The 24,120-nt window shown below is 47.0% G+C and overlaps 1 protein-coding gene across 2 annotated transcripts in view; it reads left to right on the top strand.

The window, feature by feature from the left end:
* The window catches only part of SORL1 (sortilin related receptor 1), a 160,436-nt gene that overhangs the window by 25,348 nt on the left and 110,968 nt on the right, over nucleotides 1-24,120 (top strand). For both annotated transcript variants that reach the window (XM_036860931.1, XM_036860930.1), the window contains exons 4-8: nucleotides 4,798-4,959; nucleotides 6,359-6,426; nucleotides 11,723-11,903; nucleotides 21,217-21,318; nucleotides 22,350-22,519. In XM_036860931.1, the coding sequence (XP_036716826.1) occupies nucleotides 4,798-4,959; nucleotides 6,359-6,426; nucleotides 11,723-11,903; nucleotides 21,217-21,318; nucleotides 22,350-22,519 (683 nt within the window). The remainder of the gene's footprint in view (nucleotides 1-4,797; nucleotides 4,960-6,358; nucleotides 6,427-11,722; nucleotides 11,904-21,216; nucleotides 21,319-22,349; nucleotides 22,520-24,120) is intronic.

Genomic DNA, 24,120 nt, shown 5'->3' with positions numbered 1-24,120 from the left:
GGTTGCAATAAAGGAGCTCTAGGTGCTGCAGGTGAGGTGGGAGCCGCGGGCCCGCGGCCTCAGCGCTGTCACCTTGAAGAGGAGGGCTGCTTTGATTTCTCAGGGCTGAGTGGGGGATGATTTGGAGTTGGTGGGAGGATGCATAGGGCTGCCTTCTTGGAGAACTTGGTGGCTGTTGGACCTGGGGCCTAGAGCAGGCTGAGTGAGGTTAGGGTTGCTGCCTTCCCTGTTGGGTTTGTTAATTCCCCAGAGGAGGCTGTCTGTTACCCCTCCTCAGACTTCTCAGGAAGGAAGTGACTCTTACTGTGCCGATGCCTTTGGTTACTCTTGCCTTTGTCCCTTGGAAGGCAGATTGCCCCACTCGACCTACCACTTCCTGAGAAACATCCCCCATGGCTGAGTGCTTTGCCCTCTACACCAGGGTGCTGGGCCCAGGCACATCACCTGTGCACAGATGTTAGCGTGGCTGCCACGGAGGGCGATTGGAAATGGTGGAAATGACTGTTCGCGGCAGCTCGGAAGGGCTAAGATGTCATGAAAGGGCCACGTGGAAGTGTGGGGGGGCATGGCCTGCAGGAGGGGAAAGAAGGTGCTGCTTAGGTAAATGGAGCGGCTGTGGGGTCCTGTGAGAGTTTGGGTCTATTTTCAAATCAGCCCGCCGTCCCACTTCCTTCTTTGCGGTCCCCTGAGTGCCACCGCCTAGAGCAGCGTGCGGCTCCAGCCACCTGACAGCTCCACCAGCCTCGCAGCGCACCCGAGGTCGGTCGGCCGTGTCCAGACGTGTCTGGGCTCCTTGAAGGTCACTGGATGTGTGGTCAGGTTTCCCAGCCTCCACAGATGCGAGAGCTGGTCCTGCCTTTTTCCAGGCAGAGGCTGGTCCCGGGTGAGATGGTGAAACGCTCTCTCTTCTTTCCCTTGGTTCCCACCTCCTGGAGGTGAGTTCATTCACTGCTTCGTCTGCCCAGCCTCCTCTCACGGTACTCTTGGCTTCTTCACTCGAAACTGGAGAGAGTCACTTAGGCTAACATGGGGGTGAATTCTGTAGCGACTTTTGTTATCTTCCCGGAGGTCTTTGTGTTTTAGGAGGGAACGTAGCGTTAAGCTAAAGGAAAAGATGAAGCACGTCTGGAATATTAAGTGATTGCAGACATGCTTGGAGAGGTGATGGGTGGTGGTGAAGATCCTCCTGAAATTGCCCAGGTTAGGAAGCATTTAGTAGGTCAGCTCTGCTGGCCAGTCTGCAGGGTCGCCTCGAGCAGACTTGACAGCCAGGCGTCCCGGGACTAAAAGCAGAGTAGCACGTCCCATGCCTTCCTGCTCTGTGCACATTTGAGGAGGTTACTTAGTAGCAGGAAGCACGTGCCTAAGGGTGGGATGGAAGCTGCAGGTCATTAGAGTAACGTTGGATCAGAGAGGTGAAGGCTTCGTGGGTGCTCGGGACTAGGGCTGGAGCTTCACAGGTGGGCAGATTTCTGTAGCTGGAGCAGAGCTGGTGGGAACCCTAGGGGATCAGGGAGGAGAAGGACATGGGCAGAGGCTTCAGGGGGCCAAATGTGTTTTCTCTGCAGGCGGGGAGGGGAGGGTTTGCACTGAATGGCTTAATGATGTCAGTGGGGCCCCACCTGAAGAGGGAGGAGTTTGCCCCCTGCCTTGAGGACTGGAGAGAGCCATGGAAGAACCTTTGAGTTGGCGGCTTACTGTGAATACTGTCCCTTAGGGACCTGTGTCTGGTCTGCCGGCAGCATGCAGGATGGGCTGGGAAGGGCAAGGTTAGAGAACGGTCAGAAAGGGAGCCCGTGGGTTACTATAGGCATGAAGTTGCCCAGTCACTTTACCAAACCTAATATCCACCCTCTAAGGGTCTCACTCCCTGCTGGTCCTAGAAGCCAGGAGGATGAGTAAAACCCAGTGCCGACCCCAATTTCCTCATAGTCTCTAGTAGGACCACGGGCCACGCTAGTAGCACTGGGAAGAAAAAGGAAGGCACTGATTGTGAAAAACCTTTTAGAGGAAAACCTAACAGGGTAGGTGGCCGATGGAAAGTAAGGGAAGGCAGTGGAGTAGAAACCAGACGCTAATGGTGAGTAATGGGGCTGGGGAAGGTGTCACGTGGATAGGGCTTGGGACATGGAGAGGGAGAAGTGGGTTTTGGGGGGCAGGTGGCGAAGAATTCAGTTTTGGACAGAGAGCAATATCTGGGCACATCCGGGTGGAGATGCTGACTGAGAAGGTAAAGAAGGTCGTGAAAACTAGACTCTTGGGAAGACATCAGGATGGGCGTGGAGATTTGAGAGTCTTGGAATGCGTGCTCCTGGAGGGGCAGTGGTGGAAGCTTTTGGAAGGATGAGCCATAAACCACGATAGCAGCCGAGGATGGAGGAGTCAAGGTCACCTGAGGGCAAGGAGCTGAAGAAGACAGAGGGGCTGGCAAGAGAGAGTCAAAGACAGATGGTCAGGGGTGGGGCATGGAGCGTCGATGCAACAGTGTCGCAGAAGGCAAGAGCGCTTCCAGGGAAGCTTGGGGACTGGATTAGGAGAGGAGGCACTTCACTGAGCACAGCAGTCCAGGCCAAGACCTATGGATTCAATTCGGGAAAGGCTGCCTTTTTGTTGGAAGGAGAGAGGTAAGGTTTGATGAACCAGCCAGACGCTGATACGAATGCTGCCTCTTCCTGGTCACCTTGGGCAGCCGACCTGTCTAAGCATCAGTGTCCTCATTAGTAAGAGAGGAGATGACAGTGTCATAGCCTGGAGTTGCTGCGGGGACGCTGTGAGTGAAAAGAGGCAAGGTGTGCAAACGTTCAGCCCAGTGCCTGGTGCATACTAAGTGCCTCTTGAAAAATTGTAGCTATTGGACTTCCCTGGTGGTCCAGTAGTTAAGACTCCGGACTTCCAATGCAGGGGGCACGGGTTCAGTCCCTGGTCGGGGAACTAAGACACACATGTTGCGCGGCGCAGCCAAAAGGAAAAAAAAAAAAAAGAAAAATCATAAGTACTGTCATGAACATCATATGTTCTGAGGCCGGACATGTGATTTCTAGGTCCTCAAATGTGAAACCGCAGGCAGCCATGGGATAGGGGTTTCTGGAGAAAACTTTTCAAACTGAGAGAACACCACCTCCCCCAATAACCAAGATGGTTTCAGAGCAGGAAGATGGGCTGTGTTATTTCTAGGGGACACTTTTATGCCCCAGATTCTGATGGTCCTCTGAGGGTCATAATTGTTTTTATCACTTTGCCTTTGGTTCCGCTAGTTTTTGCTTTCATACCATTTACTACCCTTTAGAGTTAGATGTAATTAGGCTTCTCCAGAGTTTGGAGTTTTACCTTAGATGCTGTGGAGGAAACAGAGGAGAGAGAACGCATAAAACACACGCCTGGGAAGCTTACAGACTGGATGTGGGGAGAGAGCGTGAAGGAGAAGGAGCTGGAATGTAAGAAAGCAACGTGTAGACAAGTGCGAATTGTTCCTGCAGGCTGAAGCTGTTAGTGCTGAAAGGGTTCCGAGCTGAAGCTGGGTCTGGAGCAGGTGGAATCAATTAGGGAAAGCGTCCTTGGACTGATTTCCTTTGCATCATTGATTTCTAGGATGTCAGTGGCTGAGTTTTGGTGGCGCTGGGTCCCCCCGGCTCTGGTTCTGGGTCACAGTCGTCCTCTGAGGCACCCTGTACTCCTGGGAGCAGGGGACGTCCTCCAGCTCTCTGTGTGCACGCAAGGCCTGCCCCCTTCCGGGCTTTCCAGCCTTCTTTCCTGGTATTTCCCTCAAGCCCCAAGACTGCCATCAAACCCATACTGTATTTTTTTTCCTTCCTCTTTTGTTCCCAAACTCAAACTGCCCTCGACTTGGCATGTTCCTTCCCTGTGGAAGTCTTGTCTGCCCTTCAAGGCCCAAATCTTCGGTGGAGTCATATCCGATCTCCCAAACCGGAACTGATCTACAGTCTGTGCTCTCACAGGACTCTGTCCATGGTTTCTCAGTTAGTCTCATTTCCCCTTGCATTGTAGTTGGCTGTAGACGCGTCTTTCTCCCACGTTAGACTGGAAGGTGCTTAAGGGGAAGGATCCTCTGCTTTCTCTGGGGCACCCTCGGCATCTGGTCCAGGGTGAATATTCGGTGCTCATTTGTTCAGTTGAATTGCTTTGATCCTTTCCCCTTGAGAACTCTTCAGGCCGGCCGTCACTCTCCAGCCTGACTTGTTCAGAGTCACTCACCCGTGGGGAAGCAAAATAAGCTGAGGCCCCTGCTTGCCCGCTGTGCCCTGGAGTGAGTCTGCCTGCCCCAGTGGCAGCTGGGTCCTCGGAGCTGCCCTGTCACCTGGCACGGGGGCAAGAAGGGGAAGCTAAGCTTCCTGGGTGGGTGATGTCAGGGGTCTTCCTGGAAAGGTGTGTCGGAGGATGCACGGGTAGTGAGCTGGCCCATCCGTGTGCAGCCAGTCTGGAGAGCAGGCCTTCTCTGCCCGGCTTCCTAGAGCCACCTTCTGATTGTGACCGGGTGACCCCCCAGGGAGTGAGAAAGGCCAAGTCAGTTGAAAGAAAAAATAGAAAGGCTCGACTCGCTTCATTACCTGGGTAAACAAGAGCACCATCTGGCTTCAGCGCGGCCCGTCTGCACCCTTCCTTCGCCGAGCCTCGTGTGGTGTGCACCGGGGTCTCTTCATTGCTGGGAGATGGCAAGAAAGCCATGTGCAAGGGTGCCGGCCCCTGGCCTCTGCATGCGTGGGCGCTCAAACTCTGTTGGGGAAGGGGTGTTTGGGGCGCGGCCAGGCTCTGCTCTGAGCTCTCCTCCTTTCCCTGCAGTACATCTTTGCAGATGCTTATGCCCAGTACCTCTGGACCACGTTTGACTTCTGCAACACCATCGAAGGCTTCTCCATCCCATTCCGGGCAGCCGACCTCCTCCTGCACAGCAAGGCCTCCAACCTCCTCCTGGGCTTTGACAGGTCTCACCCCAACAAGCAGGTAAGAGAGCTTCCGGAACACGGTCAGCTGGGGCTCCTTGAGGTTTCTGTTCTGCCCCAGTGGATCGCCTGTCCTTCGAGTGACCTCCCCCAGCCCCTCCCTCCTCCTCTCTCAGGCCGAGCCTTTGTAGCTACTATTTCACTTCCCACGGCTGCAGAAAACTATATCCCCCTGGCACTCTGGGTCTGCATCCCAGCCAGGGAGCAACACCCAGCCCCGGCAGGCCCTGTTAGTTACACATCAGGCCCTTCTTGCTGCAGGGACACCTCTGTTAGTCCTGGGGGTAAATCGGGTCTCTGGAATTAAATCAAAGAGAGCCAGGTAGGGAAGGCTGGCATCTGAGCCGTGCTGGGACCTCTTGTCGAATTTCTGTTCTACCTTTCCCATCCTCCACCTTAAACATACTGCCCTTGCCTACCATTTATTTGAAGTTACCATTCACTTAAATATTCTTGCTCTGTGTGTGTGTGTGTGTGTGTGCACGTGTGCACATGAGCGCACGTGTGTGTGTGAATATAATATAAATGTGTGCATTTTCTTCCTTTAACCCGGATTTGAAGGAAAGGTGAGAGATGGGGAGAGAGCCCAGGTAAGTTTCTATCTCAAGGTTAAAACTTGCCAAGTCAAGAGTATTGATCTGGCATAATCTTGTGAAACCTGTTGGCCCTGTAGGATTGGGTTCATGATGAGTTTCAAATGGCTTTGCTCAGAGGAACCTTGGAACGATTCTTTTTCTTTGCAGGTTGTTTAACCAAAACATGACCTGTTTATCTTCACTTGCCTTAGGGAGTAACCCAAGTATGGGCTGTTTACCAGTGTAGGTGGATTATTGTTGTTTTTAGTCTCCTGCTTCTTACTCCCTGGTCCCTAGGGCCACAGGAACCCTCAGGTTTTGTCTTTGGAAGTTGAGGGGCAAAGATCAGCAAGTCAATTACTCATGGCCACACCCTGTGTATTCAGGGGATTCCCTAAGTCCTCTCCATTCAGCTTTCATCACTGTGTCCCATTATGGGTTTTCAAGGACACTGTTTCCCAGGCGAGAAGTACTGAGTATAATCCTTGTTTTCACCACCACTTGAGGGTCAGTCTTGAGTAAAATATAATTTCTGATAATCCATAAAAGGAAGACAAGTCACAATCGTTTTTCCTTCCTTCCAATACTGAGGTACTGAGACCTCAGTAACTGTCTGGAGAGGAATGCAAAGGTGAACTGTCCTGCCCTTCCTGCCCTTGTTGGCACGTGGGGTAACCGAGTTGGGTAATGTGATCTCCCCACCTGTCTTCACAGGTGACGTATTGTTGAGGATGGGGTTTCCATGGGTGTGTGCCGGTGATGCCATTCAGGGATCTTACATCACGCCTCTTGCATCATGACCGCTTGTCGCTTTGGTCTTTGCAGCTATGGAAATCAGATGATTTTGGCCAGACCTGGATCATGATTCAGGAACATGTGAAGTCCGTTTCTTGGTAAGTCGTGCCATCTGAGAAATTTGAGTTACATAATCCCCTTGCTTCAGTTCTAGCTCCTTCATGCAGGGCAAATCTGCCCTCCCCTGAAATGTGAAGCATCTGGTTCAGGAAAGACACATTCCAGACCCAGGAATGAGAGCTGCAGGTATTACAGACTCCCCAGGGGTCTGGGGGGGTGAGGAAGGAAGGTAACTTGTGAGAGGAGTGACAGAGCTTTTGCATTTTTCAATCCGTCAGGGAATCCAGGGGGATCTTGAAGCTCTTGCATGTATTAGAATTTCTAAAAGACCTTCATTTTTAGAGCATCATATCAGAAGTGGGGATTTTTCTCTAAAATTCGTTCATTTGTTCATTCATAACATATATTTTTTGAATGTCTGCTGCATATAAAACAGATGCTTTAGGGTGTAAGAAGTTGAATAACTGATGGATATAGTTATTAAGGAGATTGCAGTTTAGGAGAGAAGAAAAGACATTTTGTGCATGTAACATACATCATAAAAGAAGCACGAAGTCCCACGGACATAGCATAAGAAGCCAGAGGAGGGCCACGCTCCTTCCAGGTGGGTCATAGGCAGCTCCACGGAGGCGGTTACTGTTGATCCAGGATGCGCACACCAGGTAGGGTGTGGCTGTTTGGAGGTGTGCAGGCTGGGAATTCCAGATGGGAACAGAACGGCCCAAGGCAGAGACCAGGCATCGCGGTGCTGGGGTGGAGAGCCCTGAGTCTTATCCTTGGGCAGTGTATTGGGTGAAATTTGGAAAGGGGTGTTGGTGTCACAATCTGCAGTGCTTGATAAAGGAATTTGGACTGAATTCTGAAAGCAATGGGGAGCCATTGTAGGTTTTTGAGAAGGAAAGTGAAATCAACAGGGCTAACCTTTCAGAGATTGTTTCTGGTCTTAGTCACTTCTGGTCTCTTACTGTTATGGGGATGATGTTTATAATCTTGAATTTGTACATACGCAGACGAATGTGTAGAGCAGACTCCCAGGAGTGGACTTGGTGGGTCAGTGGGAAAAAGTCAAACCATTCACACCCACCAAACTTGATACCTCTTGATCTTCACCACCCTGGATCAGCTCTACCCATACGTAATCTTCCCCATTTCAGTTTCTAGTTGCTCAGGTGAAAAACTCTGAGTCATGACTGATTCCGTGTTTGTTTCATGCTTCACGTTCAGTCCATCAGGAAATCCCTTTGGCTCTACCTTCAGTATATACCCAGGATCCACTACTCAGCTACTGCTTTACTCCAAGTCACTGCTGTCACTCATTAATCATCCAACTGGTCTTTCTACTTCTACTCTTGTCCTTCTACAACTGATTCTCAGCATGGCCGTATTGATCCTGTTAAAAGCAGATCAGATCATGTTGTTTTTCTGCTTTGAACCCTTTCATGTGCATCATTATTTTTCTCAGATTAAATGCCAGCTACATTCCTACCACAGGGCCTTTGCACTTGCTATTTTCCCTGCCTAGAATGCTTTTACTAAAGATATATTTGTGGCTTGCTCCTTTACCTCATTCAAGTCTGCTCAAATAACATCTTCCAGATGGGGCCTATCCTAAGGATCCCATTAAAATTGCAGTTATTCCTGTCATTCCCAATCTGCTGTAGCCTGATCTGTTCTTTTTTTGCACAGCACTCATCACATCCTAATATACTCTTATTATGCTTATTATTTGTCTTTCTTCAATAGAATAAAACTACACGAGGGCATGGACTTTTTTCAGTTTTGCACTGATATATCCCCAGTGACTAAAGCATTGAAATTGTAACTTTGCCAACTTTTCTATAGAAAGTGTCAAATTTTGCACTCATTCTCAACAACATAGAATTATGCCTTTTTCCACAGCCCATGTGTTAATATCTCAGTATAGTTGTATTTTTTTATTTTGTTTTATTTATTTATTTACTTACGTGGTTGCGCAGGGTCTTTGTTGCGGCTCGCGGGCTCCTTAGTTGTGGCACGTGGGCTCCTTAGTTGTGGCATGTATGTGGGCTCTAGTTCCCTGACCAGGGGTCAAACCTGGGCCCCCTGCATTGGGAGCAACCACTGTGCCACCAGGTAAGTCCCTCAGTATAGTTTTAATTTGCATTTTTCTTATTATGAATGAGTTTGAACATCTTTTAACCTAAGGGTCATTTTTACTTCTTTTTTGGGGACATGTCTCTTCTTGCCCTTTGCCCTTTTTCTATTAGATTGTTCATCTCTTTATTACTGATTTCCAGGAGCTCTTTATATATTTGAGATTGGTCCTTTGTGATATGAAAGAGCTTGTATGTGTATGTTCATTTATATTTATATTTTCCAGTTTGTCATTTGTTTTTTGACTTTTACATGTAGTTTTAGTCCTCATTAAATGTAGTGGCCCCACAAGATGTAGATCCTGTCTGTACGTCTTTTAGCCGTCTGTTTGAAGGGGAATGTCTTTGAGTTCGTATTACTTCCTTAGTAATTAAGGACAGTAAAGGATGGAGCAGAGAGGGGCCTTACAGCTGAGTATCTTCAGGCTCCAGTGGACTTCGTTTTTGTAGAGGGCAGCTCTTTCTGACTCATTATTTTCCTTGGGCAGAGGTTGTAGAGTCTTAGAGAGATTAAAACCACACTCTCATCCGAGTACAACCTCTACCCAGGGAATACCATTAGAACTTTTTTTTTTTGCTTTTTTTGAACTTTAAAGGGTCAAATTGCTCTTTTTTCTGTTTAGAGAATCATATATTAACAGGGCAAACCAGCAGGATTACTAAATAAAGAAGCTTCACGTTTGGGAATTTGTGTGTTGTACCTTCTGTCTCTGTGCAGACATGCAGATAGATATCCTAGGGGAAAGGGCTGGCCTGTCTTATTGTAGATAATTACATGTCTGGTGTCAGGGAATTTCAGGCTATTTGGGGGATTTCTCCTAGGATCCCCCATAATACGTGGGAGTGTAATCTAACCTCTCAGAGAATAAAGGCACACTTTGTTCAACGATGCTTGGCAGCCTAGGAGCAGCAGGGGTGAGGAAAACCAGTGATTTATGTTATCCAGAGCTGGAGATTGGCAAGACAGGACAGAGGATGAGCCATGGGGGCGGGTTTCAAGGATGCCCTGTGGAGCACCCCTGAAAGACTGTAAGTGAGGTGGGTGAGGCCAGGTGAGGACCAATGACAGTGCTCAGAGACAGAGCAAGGCTTGGAACTTCCAAATGAGGGTAAAGAGAACAGGAAGTCAGTGTCAGTGAGCATGGACAGTGGGAGGCTAGCGATTGCCAAGTACAGGAATTTGTTGGGGGAGCAGCTCTCAGGAACGAGAGGTTCAGATGTGGATTACGGAAGAGAATTGGGATGAACGTCACAGCTCTTTCTTTCTTTCTTTTTTTTTAAGGTTAGACTTTATTTTATTGCCTAGATTCTATTTTTTTTAATTAATTTATTTTTTATTATTTATTTATTTTTGGCTGTGTTGGGTCTTCGCTTCTGTGCGAGGGCTTTCTCTAGTTGTGGCAAGCGGGGGCCACTCTTCATCACGGTGCGCGGGCCTCTCACTATTGCGGCCTCTCTTGTTGCGGAGCACAGGCTCCAGATGCACAGGCTCAGTAGTTGTGGCTCACGGGCCCAGTTGCTCTGTGGCGTGTGGGATCTTCCCAGACCAGGGCGCGAACCCGTGTCCCCTGCATTAGCAGGCAGATTCTCAACCACTGCGCCACCAGGGAAGCCCTCACAGCTCTTTCTGTTGCTAGCTGTTGGCTGCTGCTTTTGGTTACGAAGGAATAGTAGAGGTGAGCTCCACCTCAATATCTGGGTAAAGGTCCCTTCCTCTCTGCGTTTTTAAAACTATCCAGTGTGTTTTAATTTGCCTATCCTCTAGGGTAGAGGAAGTACTTTAATCAGTACTTCTAATTGTGGAGAAGAAGAGAACACGTCCTCCCCACCCCTCCCCTGCTCTGCACACAGAACATCTCATGGTGAACATTAGTTTCTCGCGTTGGGACCGGCTGGTTTCTCCAGTGTCCGACCAAGACTTCAGATTGTAGGGCCAAAGTCAAGTCTTCCCCCTTTGCAAAAAGAGGCTCTTTTGTTTTTCTCTTTATCTTCCTTCTTTTCTTCTTCCTCCCTTCCTCCCTCCTTTCTTTTCTTTTCCTTCCCGTCCCTTCTGTCTTGGAACTTGCTCCTGACAATGCATCTTGGAAGGAATTTCCTATCATTGCCTTCATTATCCCGAGAGCCATTGTGTCTACAGAACCGTACAAAGATGGTTTGTATGAATTAATCATTAATGAGTCCTTCTGCTTCTCCTTGGGTCATCACTGCACCCTCACTGTGAAGCTCTCCCCCAGATTTCTCCAACTGTTTTTCCCTCTTGCTGAATGGTCCGCCTGGCCTTGGTGTTCTTGTGCATGTTAGGAAACCTCGGGGAGGTTAGTTGTCCTCCCAGGCTGCTCTTAGGGCCCTTCTTTGGGGACACACCAGGGCAGAGATTCTTCTCTGAGGTAGTTTGATCTAATCACTCTGCAGTTTTCAGTTTGGAAGAGCTTCTGTACTATGTCCATGGATCCATGCAGCAAGGATCAATGCAGCAAGGAACTCTGTAGGATAAAAAGAAATGTAAGACATGGCCTTTGATGGAATCTGTATTCTGTCTAGGAAGCTCAGACAGACACATTATGGTGAATGGTATAATATAGTGGGTAAGAAGCTCCATTGTATAAAGTGAGAAGACTGATTCCAAAATCCACTTAAGGCAGTTTTCTCCCTTTTCTTGAACTCATAAAAAAGGCTTGGAATTGAGACGCATTGTTAGTGATGGGAGAAGGGCATGGGGGAAGGCTTCCTGGAAGAGGGGGACTTGCACTTGATCTCAGAAGACGAGTAGGATTTGGCTGTGCAGATCAGAGTATATGCAGAGGGCATCCAGGCAGAGGGGGATAGTGTGGACAGAAGCACAGAGGGAGAGGTGAGCCCTGCGTTTCTGAAGGACGTCAAGGGGATCAGTACACTTGCCTTTCACTTTTCCTTCTTTAACCTGTCCTCTAGCCCCACCGGAGCTTGCCTGGAGTGAAACCCAGGCTGCATTGTAAACAACAGTACCAGCAGAAAATACTTGACAAGTGGCAATTCCTTTCCCTCTCTACTGAGCCAAGGAGCCATCAAAGGGATGTGTTTGCGGCACAGAGAGAGAGCATCACTTGTAGCTGCTGCCATGGTGACCCTGAGTTCTCACTGATGGTCTGCATGGCAGGACCTCCACGCCTCCAACAACTCAATGTGGAGATGATGACAACCGCTTTTTTTTTTTTTCTTCCAGGGGAATCGATCCCTACGACAAGCCAAACACCATCTACGTTGAACGGCACGAACCCTCTGGCTACTCCACAGTTTTCCGAAGTACAGACTTCTTCCAATCCCGGGAGAACCTGGAGGTGATCCTGGAGGAAGTGAGGGACTTCCAGCTGCGGGACAAGTACATGTTTGCCACAAAGGTGGTGGTAAGTTCGAGGAGTAAACTGCTTTTGTGTGTCCTTTCTGAGGGTGGGCATTCTGTGAGCAGGCACGGAGGGTCCATGCAAGCAGGGGTGGAATGCACATGCCTGGGGGAGCTTGACTGCAGGTGCTGGATGTAGCTGGACACTCCCAAGGGGCCTGGAAGGTTCTGGGAGGTCAAGGAGCAGAAAAGCTTAGACAACCACTCAGTGTCTCTGGGTGCTAGGAATTTGGTCCTTTCCTGGTCCAGGCATCCTTGACCAACACACATTTCTTTGAAATCCCAATGAAAAGAACACAGAAAGGAGGGGTGGGGCTAAGTGGCTTTTTTTCTTTTATCCCACTACCTGATTTCCCTGCAGCTCAGGCCGATTTCTTGGGGAGGTTTGGACACATGTTCATTTACATGGCTAATAGAATGTGTAGTCATTGGCTAGTGGGAGTTAATGCTCTAAGAAAAGCAGTACTTAAGCTTCCAGCTGTCAGTAAGTAGCTTAACTCTCAGGCTTTGGGAAAATCTTCTTGATTTTATGTGTTGGAGCCACATGCTGAAATGGAGGGCTTGCTCATTTAAAACCACAGTTGATTATTTAACAGGACTTGCCTTGCAGCTGTATCAAGTTGCAACCATACTGCCCTTGGGTAAAGGAAAAAACCAGGCCTGGCCAAGAGTAGGTTGGGCTGCTCTTGCTGGGGGGTGTAAGCTTGCTTTCATAACGCGACCATTGCCTCCTTGACCTCAGGTCTGACGGAGGTCTCTGGTGCCTGGGCGGTTGCTCTTTTCTGTCGTTGTTAACCTTAGGGACTAAAATCAGATGTCATGTTTTCCTCCAGGTTCTCACTTATTTATATGTTGGTAGCTGGCCAGGCAGAAGCAGGTCAACCCCCTTGGTAGGATCCTAGGGTGGAGAGAGGACTTCCCCAAAAGGGAAAGCAGGCAGTGAGGTTGGAATCAGAAGAGAAGATGCGAGAGGCTAAAGGCCAGAGGGGTTCCCCATTACACATCTTGAAAAATGTTTTTTAAAACCACCAAACTATGACAAGTTTTCTTCTGTCAGGCTGTTTGCCTTGAGTCACTCCCTGGATCATTTGCTTCCTGCCTTGCCTGTCTGTCTCTTTCTCTTACACACGCACGTGCACACAGAACAGCCCAAGGACACAAGCATCCTTGAGTTGCTTCAGGCAGGGATGTGCTGGGAGTGCAGAGGTGAGCGGTCAGGCCTGAGGACTGGTACCTTGTGACATCCGGTTGGGTGACCCCAAGTTCCAGTTGTGCTTAAAACCTTGTCTCCAGTCCTCTGGTGCTCATAGGTCTTTTTTGTTTTAGTCTCTTGGGCCTGTGCTTTTTGTGATTTTAATTTCTCAATTTTAAGGCCCAGTGACTGATTCCCAGATTTCTTTTACTGACTGAGCTGGGAGGGTCTGAGGTGGAGAGCACTTGTGCATTCCCTTATCCCTATTATTTCTAGATCTCACACCTGAGAATAAGTTATATCCCATTTGGAGCTTTCTGTGCCTCTGTTCTGCCATCACAGCTATGTCTGTTCTGTAGACACAGCTGATTTGCAGAGTGCCGGTGGTAATTTCTTTACTATTCCTGGCCAGTGGTAGGATCAGGGGCCGTGTCTGTTTGATCATCACTGATGCAGTACCCAGTGTCTTGCACAATGCTTGATACATAGCAGGTGTACAGTAGAGTTGAATGAATCTTTGTCTGCCTAATTTAGGAAGATTAGGCTACTGGGGTTTTCTTTGGGGGGGGATGGGATTGGGGGATATTAAATTATTAGTTCTTTTATTGTCAGCTCTCAACTCTGTGTGTGGCTTATTGATTTATATGGTATTGGTGGCAAAATTGTAGTTGTGTTGGCTTCTTCCTTCAGCACATGGATGGACCACCAGATTCCAAGGTCAGTGGTGTTAGCTAGAGGCTCCAGGTGAGATGAGCTAGGCCACCTCCTGGAAGTGTTGTCCTAGGGTCACCAGCAGCAACATCAGCAAGGGCCCTTGTTACAAATGCAGATGGCAGGGCCCAAATGCATTCTTTCCCCTGAGCATCCCTAGGATGCCTAAGAGTCTCCAAAATTTGAGACGTTCTTCCCTAAAGCCTTCTATATGCAGAAGCTTTCAATGATAGTTATATGATCAAAGAAACGTTTCTCAATGGATAGGTTGATGAGAGAAGAAACACAACTGGCAGTGGGTAATAAAATGGGTATTTTTCTCCTTAATACACTAGAGTCCTAAGCCATAAGGATAAACAGCATTGGTCTTGGTTGGATAACCCTGTCAGTAGGAGTATTGAGGCCTGGAAGTGTCACTTCTTATCTGGGGTGTGCCTAGCACTCTGGTTGCTAGTTTTGGGGAATTCTGAGTGACTTTAATGTTAAATGGATTCAAATCAAATTAGGAAAGTCAAGAAACTAATTGTAAAACGACAGAAAATTGATTTTGGGCGATTAACTCTTGCTTTTTTCCGGCACTGGATGATTCCAGTTCTTTGCAAGTTAGTACTTTGGAACATGTCTGGGCAGCCATCTGGGTTCTGGACTGGAGCTGGTTTTCAAGTCTTCCTAACTCTCTGGGGCCCTCCTGGCCTGGCTCATAACTTCACATGTGCTTTGTATCGGATGCCCTTCAATTTTTTTTAACCCAAGTTTAAGTTGTATTCCTTGGTTTTGGACGTGAAATTCACTTACTTCATAGTCCACATCATAGAGCCATTAACGCAACAGGGAGGCACCTCTGCAAAGGGACCGACATCAGTGTGTGAACTTGGTGAGACATAGCTGCGAGGTACTTCCTGGTGGATAACAGTAGTTGCCGAACAGTTGGAGGGAGGTGAGGGCTGGTTGCTGGTCTCCAGCTGCCCTCCCAGCCCCTCCTGAAAGCCAGGCTCAGACATTTCTTGCACAGACGTGCAGCAGTGAGCCAACACCTGATGCATGAGCTTGATGGAGTCTCCTCTCTGTTCTTACAGGTGATGCAGACACAGGGTTCTAGAGCAGGCTTGGCAAACCATGGTCCTTCACTTGTTTTTGTCAATGAAGTTTTATTGAAACACAGCCATGCTCATTTGCTCTGTGTCACCTGTTGCTGCTGTCATGTTACAGTGGCAGAAATGAATCATTGCATAGAGGCAGGATGGCCCACAAAGTCTAAAGTATTTCTGTACAGACCTTCACAGAAAAAGTTTGCCAACCGTTGTTTTAGAGGCAGGATTCTGTTCGCCTTTCAGTCAACATCAGGCAGCTAGAATCCTCCAATGCAAGAGCTTGATAAATCTGAGGCATAACCCCCAAGAGTTCAGGTGACAGGCCTCCCTAAATTGCTGTGCCCTTTTCATGCCAGGGTGTTATCTTTAGGATATTATGGCTAATTCAGATACCTTGCATTCTGCAGATTTCCCGAGAGAACTCATTTGGACTTTCACTATTCTGACCAACCAACCACTAATTTCACTATTGGAAGCCAATTTCTAACCATCATTATGCTAATTTAAAGTCTCTAAGGCTGATAGAGATAATGGAAAAACTTAGTTATTGCCTCAGAACTATGGGCTTCTACACGGGACGTTAGCTGACCACGGCTGGGATGTGACTTTTAGGATAACTGACCAAAAGTCTGACTATTGATGAATTAGTTTAGTTATGACATCACTTAAATGTCTCCAAACATAGACCTAGGTATATGCACTCACTGCTTATAACTCATACAACAATAAAGCTCAAATGTTTTTACGGATTAAAAATAAAACTATAATACCAATATGTTTAAAATTAATTTTTTATAACACCAGTATTGAGATATAATTTGAACAGCATAACATTCACCCTTGTAAAGTACACAATTCAGTGGTTTATTTCACGAGGTCACGTAATGCTCACCACGATCTAAATCCAGAGCATTGTGGTCACCCCCAAAGGAAACTTCATACACATTAGCAATACTTTCCACTCCCCTCTCCTTCCAGCCCCTTGCAACCAGGAATCTACTTTCTGCCTTATGGATTTGCCTATTCTGGACATTTTATGTAAAGGGAATCATATGATATGCGACCTTTCGTCACTGTTGTCTTTCGTAGTATCGTGTTTTCGAGTTTCATGCATGTTGAAACAGGGATCATCAGGGTCAACGTAGTTTTACGTTCGCTGCTTCTTTCTCCTGCCAGATCAAATCTCTGGTTGAACCCCTCTAGCAAATTGTTGTTTTGAGTTATTGTACTTTTCAACTCAAGAATTTCTATTTGTTTCTTTTTTTAAAAATAATTTCTGTTTCTTTATAGATATCTTCTATTTGGTGAGACAGTGTTCTTATACGTTCCTTTTTAATTCTTGAGACATGATTTCCTTTAGTTCTTTGAATGTGTTTAGGATAGGGGATTTAAATTTCTTGGCCGATAAGTCCGATATCTGGCCTTCCTCAGGAACAGTTTCTATGGACGTGTGTGTGTGTGTGTGTGTGTGTGTGTGTGTGTGTGTGTTGTGTGTACGGGTGATACGTTGCTGTTTGCTGGCCATTGTTTTGGTGGAAAACCAGACATTTTAAGTGATATAATGTGACAATTCCTCATATCAGAGTAACCCATTCCCAGGGGGGGGCTTTTTGTTGCCTTTTGTTGGTATTATTGTTGCCTTTGTTTTGTGAGTTTCCTGCATTCATTTTATAAAGTCTGCATCCCTCGTTGGGTATGGCTAGTAAAGTTCTGACCATTAGTGGTCAGCTAATGACCGAACAGCGATTTCCTTAAGTACTTTGAGCCATTCGTCCGGCAGCCTTTGTTGAGGGCCTCTGAGTGTGTGTTGGTGGCATGCCTTCTACACCCCTGCCATCGCCTCTGCTTCTTGTTTGTGTAGAGACTCAAGGTTGTTAGCTGGATGTGAGAGATTAGGCCCGTTCGGTTCTTTCCTGAGCATAGCACGGCCCTTTTGTGTGTGACCTTGTAAATGTCTTGGAATATTTCAGAGCTTATCAAAGCTTCTTACGGACATCTTCTTCCCCAGTTTTTCCTTTTACGCTTTTTAGTTCACCTTTTGCAGTTCCAAGTGATAATGTTTCTTCAGCAGCTGTGGTGTTAAAACATTTGCCACTTGTCACTGTTCCCCGTAAATGCCCTGGCTACAGGTCTGTGTGTACAGCGAGCTGAGTCATGTTATATAAAGAGAAGACCTGAGAATGCAGCTTTCAAGCGAGTCACCAGGCAGATCAGATCTGACAGTCCTCTGGCTGTGGGGCATTTGAGAAGCTCCAAACCTGTTCTGTCCTCTGCAGTGGCTGCTGGGCTGCTGGTTTTCACAGCTGTTGTAGCTGTGAAGCTGTGGGTTTCCCAGGCTACCACAGAGCTAGAGAGAAAAGGGATGGGATTAGAACAAGTTAAAACATCACCAAGTTAGCTATTCTTGCTGGGCTTCAGTCGTTGTCTTGAATAAATGCTCCTTGAGTTTTTGCAAGCTTTTATTTCATTTTCAGGATTCTGAAAAAGTTGATTTTGAGAATTTTTGTCAGTGTTGTTGTTTTCACAGATGAGTGGGTTTTTAGAGTTCCTTACTTTGCCGTTCCAGAAGTGCTTTCAATTAATATTAACTTTGCAAACTTTTTATTATGGACATTTTCACATCTACATAAAAGAATAGTTTGTACTGATATGACCTCCCCTTGTGCCTTCATTCAGTCTCAATAGTATCTACGTTTGCTAATCTCTTTTCAGCTGTCTACGCACTACTTATTTTTTTCCTGGACTGTTTTAAAGCAAATCCAGATATATCATTTTATCCATAAATTGGGTATAAACAACATGAATGTGGATGATATTTAGCTGAAACTTTGTTACTGCTTTGAAGGAGAAGGTGGCAGGGAATCTTACAGCCCAGGTGCTTCTGAACCAATGTCTTTGTCCACCACGTGCCTTGGGTCCCTCATTTCTCCCACCAATTTTCTCTGTGAAACTTTCAGTTGAATGTTCATTGTGACATCCTTTGACCTTCACTTGGCAAGAATATGTCATTTATTTAGTTCCTTTCTGCTCTTTTCTCCTGCCCTCCCATTTCTTTTTGCTATTGACAGAATCTCAAGCATAAATGTACACTCACTCTCTGAAATTCAGATTATTCAGAATCTTATATTAATTTATTTTTTACTTATCAGAACTGAAAATACCAAATGGAAAAAAAATCTTATAAATTCTCAGACCCTATAATATTGGTGTAAATTAAAACATTTAAATAATTCCAAGTCTTAGGTGAAGGTATGTGTGCTGGTTGATGTATTAATGGAATAGCCTTTCAGGAAGGCCATTTATACTATAGATCAAAAATGGAAAATTTGACCTAGGAGTTCTAAGAATGCATCCTACGAATACTCTTGTGTAGCTGTGAAAAAGGTCATACATACAAGTACGTTCATTGAAGGGTACTTCTGGAAATAACCTAAATGGCCATTAATAGCTGTTAAATCAAAGATGTCTAAGATACACCGTTGATGGAAAAAGTTTAACGGTAGAACAGTACTCTGTTCATGAAAAAAATTGAGTTGCACAACAGTATTTCTATCATGATCTAATTTGTATGTGAAAAAGAAATTTGGATGTACAGTTTGGCACTGTGTTTGGCTAGCAGACTAGAAATAAAAGCAGCTTAGCCAAGACGGAGGTTTATTTTTCCCTCATCAGTGCTGCCGGAGGTAGGCAATCTAGGGCTGGCATGTTGGTGCCCTGGTGTTACTGGGGTCGCAGGCCTCTATCTTGTTGTTCTACCATCCAAACAAATTATTTCCATTCTCAAAGTTCCCTCATGGTCCACGACACTTGTACTAGCCTTCGAGTCTATTGGAGTTAAGAAGAATTAAGGACAGACAGAAAGGTCAAAATAGGACCCCTCCTAGCTGATTCAGTCTCTTTAAGCAGCTTTCCTTGAAACCCAACACAATAGTCTGTTTACATCTCATTGACTGGTACTCAGTCGCATGACCACACAGAGTTGTACAAAAGGAAGAGAGCCTTAGTCTTTTACTCAGGTGGCCATCAGGGTCCTTTTGCCAAGGATGAAAGGGATTAATGGATGTTGGGGTAAGTGTAGCAGTGTCTGTCACTCTCTGAATATGCTCATAGGTGATTGCACAGAACATTTCTGAAGGAATGGCCCAGAGCCTGTTACCAGTGAGCACTCGGGAGCAGAGCGGAAACAGATCTTCTGCATTTTACCTTATACCTGTCTGTATTGTGAGATGTTTTTCATGAGTATGTTTTACTTTTATGATAATGGTAAAGGAAAACCCAACATCAACAAAAACCCATGGTTTGTTAAGAAATACATCTTACAATCAATAGTGTGTCATAGTTTCATTGTTAATACTTTTCTTGGTGGTAGTAAAATATCACAATAACTCGTCTACAAATGCTTTAGGAATGAACCTGATTATCCAGATTTAGGAATAATTCTCTCGGAAGGAAGTGGGATGGATGTGTTTAGAGGTTTTTCATGACCTTAGTATTCTGTGATTTTTCCGTTTATGCCTTGCTATCCATTCTCAATTCTCAAGCCTCCCAGCAGCCATCATTAAGAACATTTAACTAATGATGCGCCTGAATGTCAGTGAGAAAAGTGGCTCCCTTCTCAGGTATAACTGCAGTAGGAAGTAGTGACAAAACATAAAGCATAAAAAATATGTGTTTCACTGATATCTGTGTATTTATATATATTCTTAAGAATTTATATAGGGTGACTTAAATCATCTGACCTTTATACATAGTTATAAAACTTTATTGACTTAAGGTGGGCTTTTGGAATTTATACATAGCAGTTTTGCTGGGAACTCTTCTCTCATTCAGGTGATACATTTTGTGTTTTTAATCAATCCATCATTTCTATAGCCCCATACTGAGGACAAGCTGTTATGTGGTTTTCAGGGTGCCATTTTGAAAAGGCAGTCTTCTATACTTCTCTACCTGGCTTCTTTAAAACAGACTACTTTTAACCAGTGTTCAGTGGTGGCTTGAAAAAAAAATGTGTGTGTGTGTGTGTGTGTACACACACACACATTCTGCTGCTCAAATGAATAGAAAATAACTTCATGTTCATCAGCTTGCTCTTCACAGTATTTATTGGAAATACATGAGCATATGTATTAGTAGTTGTTGTATTACAGTTAAGAGAAATTGGCATCTTCCATACTCTATAAGAATTTAAAATCTATAATAAACAGTAGCAGCATAGCCAAGGATAAGTGAAGCCTTCTGGCTGGGGATCCCGACATTCTAATCAGTTGGGTGATAGTCATGCTTGCGAGGATGTCCACATGAGGATGGGCCTCCCTGACTGTTTTCGTAGATGTGCAGCATTTGCCTTCAGTTCCCGGTCACAGACTTGTAGAGCTGGAAAAAGCCACATAGAGCCTTTACAGTGTTTCTTATCCTTTTTTGAATCATTGACCCTTTTGAGAACCTGGTGAGACATTCTCCCTAGCAAAACGAGTGAGTACATCTACACAGAAAATTGGCATATATATTTCTGGGGTTCCCGGACCACTTAAACCCATACCCAAAGTCCTGATTCAAATCAGCTTCTCATCTAGTTTAGATGGATAAACTAGGACCTAGAGAAATTTAGAGCTAGCTCCGAATCTAGTGCTTTTATATACATTTTCAAGCTCCCAGCGGTGGTTTAATATCTCTAAAATGCAACGTGATGTGGTCAGCATCATGTGGAGTGAGTGCATCATGTGGAGTACTGTGTATGCTACCAAAGAAAGCATATTCTAGCAAAAGACCTTAATCATTGAGAAGTCTTAAAAGATTGAAAAATAGAATCAATGAAAATCCCCTTCAACTCTTGGTACAAATTAAAGCCCTGTGACTTGGGGATCCTAGCGATCTGCAAATAAGAGTAGAAGGAGGAAGAGGGTATGTTTTTATGCATATCAGGTGTGTGACTGACCTCACCCTGTGGTGGTTTGGGGGCTGTAGGCTCCTCCGCCCCATCTGTCTCTCCATCAGACAATTCTCTCCCTTTTCGCTCTCTGCTTAAGTTTTGGCAGCCACCGCCCCCCCTCCCCAAGCTCAAGTGCTCCCATCATACCGTTGTCCTTCCTCTTCATGTGGTATCTGGAGTATCTAATATTTATTGCAGACCAGGTATCTAGGATAAAGTGGTAGAGCCCAAGCTGCCCAGTGACGGCAAACGCTGCAAAAATGTGCGTTTGCGGTCACACTGTCTATTTTGTGTTTTTAGCTGGATCAGAGGGGCCTGACTTTTCTGTTTCCTTCTTCGCTCATCCTGAGTGGCGATCACGTAGTACGGCTGATTTTTCCCTCTTCCTTGGCAGCGTCTCTTCGGCGGTCTGCAGCCGTCCTCTGTCCAGCTCTGGGTCTCCTTTGGCCGCAAGCCCATGCGAGCAGCCCAGTTTGTCACAAGATATCCTATTAATGTGAGTGGGGTCCACGCCGGGGTGGGGAGGAGTGCCGGTGTCCTCATGCAGAGGTTAGAGGGAGGGTGATGGGGGGTGGATACCTGATGGAGGCTCCCTGAAGTCACTTTCTAGATTGGTCTCGAGAGAGAGAGAGAACCATTATGCTTTGGGCATCTTGGTCTGTTTTCTCCCTCTTCACTTTTTGAAGTGGAGCTGAATGGGAGCCTTAATTTGCTTTAAGTGGAGAAGGATTGGCAGAGAGGTTTGGAACCAGAGTCAATGGTCTCAGTGTGCTAGTGCTGAAGGAATGGGAGGTTAGTGACAGCAGTAGTTATTTATTAAGTACCTGCTGTGTTGCTCGCAGATGGTGAGGTTCCAAAAGGGGATAGGATTTGAGTCTCACCCTTTTAGAAACAGATGGGTTGGAGAGCCTGGGAGCAGAGCAGAGGAAGAAACCATGTACAGTCAAAGGCTTGACTATGCAGTACGTGTTAGAACATAGAGAGCGATAGGGAAAGTCAGTGTGGGCTGGGTCATCAGAGGAGCGACCGCGGGGAGGAGGTGGCATTTGGAGGCCTTGATGCCAGGCGTTGGTGTGATGGAAGGTTAGTAGCTAAGAGGAGGATGTGACGGAGAACACGCTTGTCGGTTCTTTGCTTTCTCTGGGTTCTGCCTTCCTGTAGTCACCTTAGAGAAAATGACAGGGAAGGAAATGCACCTTAATCCATATTGTACTTTGTACTAACGATAGGGAGACATTCTTAACTAAAAGCGATTTCTGGGTCATTTTTGGAGTTCAGGGCCCATTCTTATTCTGTGTCCCACCTGCCAAGAAGGGGTTTGCTCTGGCCGTAAGGCAGCCTCAGGGTCTCCAAAGAGAGAGTCGGCCAAGCTTCTTTCCCGACATGGGGAGGCTTTCCGTAGGCTCCGAGCCCACACTCCTCACTGGGACATTTGGAAGTCATTGCTTTTAGTGTGCACTGGGACAGTCCACAGGGCCTGTGCGGTTTTTTTTGACTGGTGTCTTTTTTTGACTTCTGACGCCGAAGGAATATTACATCGCGGACGCGTCCGAGGACCAGGTGTTCGTGTGTGTCAGTCACAGTAACAACCGCACCGACCTGTACATCTCGGAGGCAGAGGGGCTGAAGTTCTCGCTGTCCTTGGAGAACGTGCTCTATTACAGCCCAGCAGGGGCAGGCAGTGACACCTTGGTGAGGTAAGGAGACCGGGAGGCCCTCCCTGCATTCTTACCCCCCCGCACGACCTCTAGTTGGGTGGTTTTCAACATTAGCTGCACATTTGGATTCACCTCGGCAAGGAGGTTTCAGAAACTCCGACTATGCCTGGCTCACCTTCTTAGAAATTATATTTTATCTGGTTTGGGGTGTGATGGGTGTGTGAGGATTTTAAAAAAGCTCCCCAGGTGACGTTTGTGTGAAGCACAGGCTGAGCACCGCTGCCTGGGTGACACTTAGGGTCACCGCCACAGTGTCAACCACTCCTTTGGGTTCCCTTCATTCAGTTACCTGGTTTTGTGGTCTCAGAGCCAGTGGGAAAGAGCACTTGCAAAATATCATCCACTGCGGACCAGCTGGTATAGAGAGAAAGTCTTATTTATTTATTTATTTATGGCTGTGTTGGGTCTCCCCTTCTGTGCAAGGGCTTTCTCTAGTTGCGGCAAGTGGGGGCCACTCTTCATCGCGGTGCGCGGGCCTCTCACCATCGCGGCCTCTCCTGTTGCGGAGCACAGGCTCCAGACGCGCAGGCTCAGCAGTCGTGGCTCACGGGCCCAGCCGCTCCGCGGCATGTGGGATCCTCCCAGACCAGGGCTCGAACCCGCGTCCGCTGCATTGGCAGGCAGACTCCCAACCACTGCGCCACCAGGGAAGCCCGGACCAGCTGGTATAAGTGGCCGCAAGGCCCTGCTTCTGTGTGACTCTGGTTAATTGACATCATTACTCTTTTTTTCAGTAATTGCAAGGTATTGTTCTGTGGTGTCTGTGGAGAGGCACCAACATCACTGATCCTTTGTCAGCAAATCACATGCCTGGAGTGGTCCTGCAGTAACGGGTGTTCTCTGGGTCGTGGAGGAGTCCGGGGTTTGGGAGGGGTGGATGCCACGAATCTGTGGGTGGCACTGTGATCCGTCAGTGCCACAGGGCCACGTATTCTCACTTATCGTGTGACAACCCAGACTTGTGTGTGTCTGACTGTGATTACGTTTACTCTGTGCTCTTGGGGAGAGCCATCCGGTGGAGCTGACTGACTGGTCTGCAGTGAGGTCTGGCCCAAAGGCCGTGACCAGCAGGTCAGAGGGCACGTCCTTGCTGCCCGCCGTCCCTCTTCATGTTGCCAGTTCATTCAGTCATCAGTTCATTCAGCAGGTATGCTGCTGCTTGGTGCCTGGTGATGTTGCGTGTACAGCCATGAAATATTGTATCCAGCAAGGAAAACTCAGGACGAGGCCCCCATTCTATGGAGCTTTTGTTCTAACTGGGGGAAGACAGAATATAAACAAATATGTGATCTGCTGATAATGGTGAGTGCCGAGAAAAAAAATAAAGCGAGATAAGAGGACAGAGGGTTACGAGGGTGTTACTTTATATTGGCTGGTCGTGGAAGGCTGTTTCAGGAGGGTGACATTCCAGCAGGTGCCTGAATTACACGAGGGAGGGAGCCGGGCACGTACCCCGGGGAAGAGCATGGCAGGCGGAGGGAACAGGAGACACAGGGGTTCCGAGGTGGGACTTTGTTGGTTTATTTTAGGAGCAGTGAGGAGGCCAGGGTGGATCAAACAGCTGGTGGAGGGGAGAGAAC

Source organism: Balaenoptera musculus, chromosome 8 (genome assembly GCF_009873245.2).
Source record: "Balaenoptera musculus isolate JJ_BM4_2016_0621 chromosome 8, mBalMus1.pri.v3, whole genome shotgun sequence".
NCBI classification, from domain to species: Eukaryota; Metazoa; Chordata; class Mammalia; order Artiodactyla; family Balaenopteridae; genus Balaenoptera; species Balaenoptera musculus.
The sequence above is the reverse complement of the archived record's forward strand: the minus strand, read 5'-3'. Positions and strand labels throughout refer to the sequence as shown.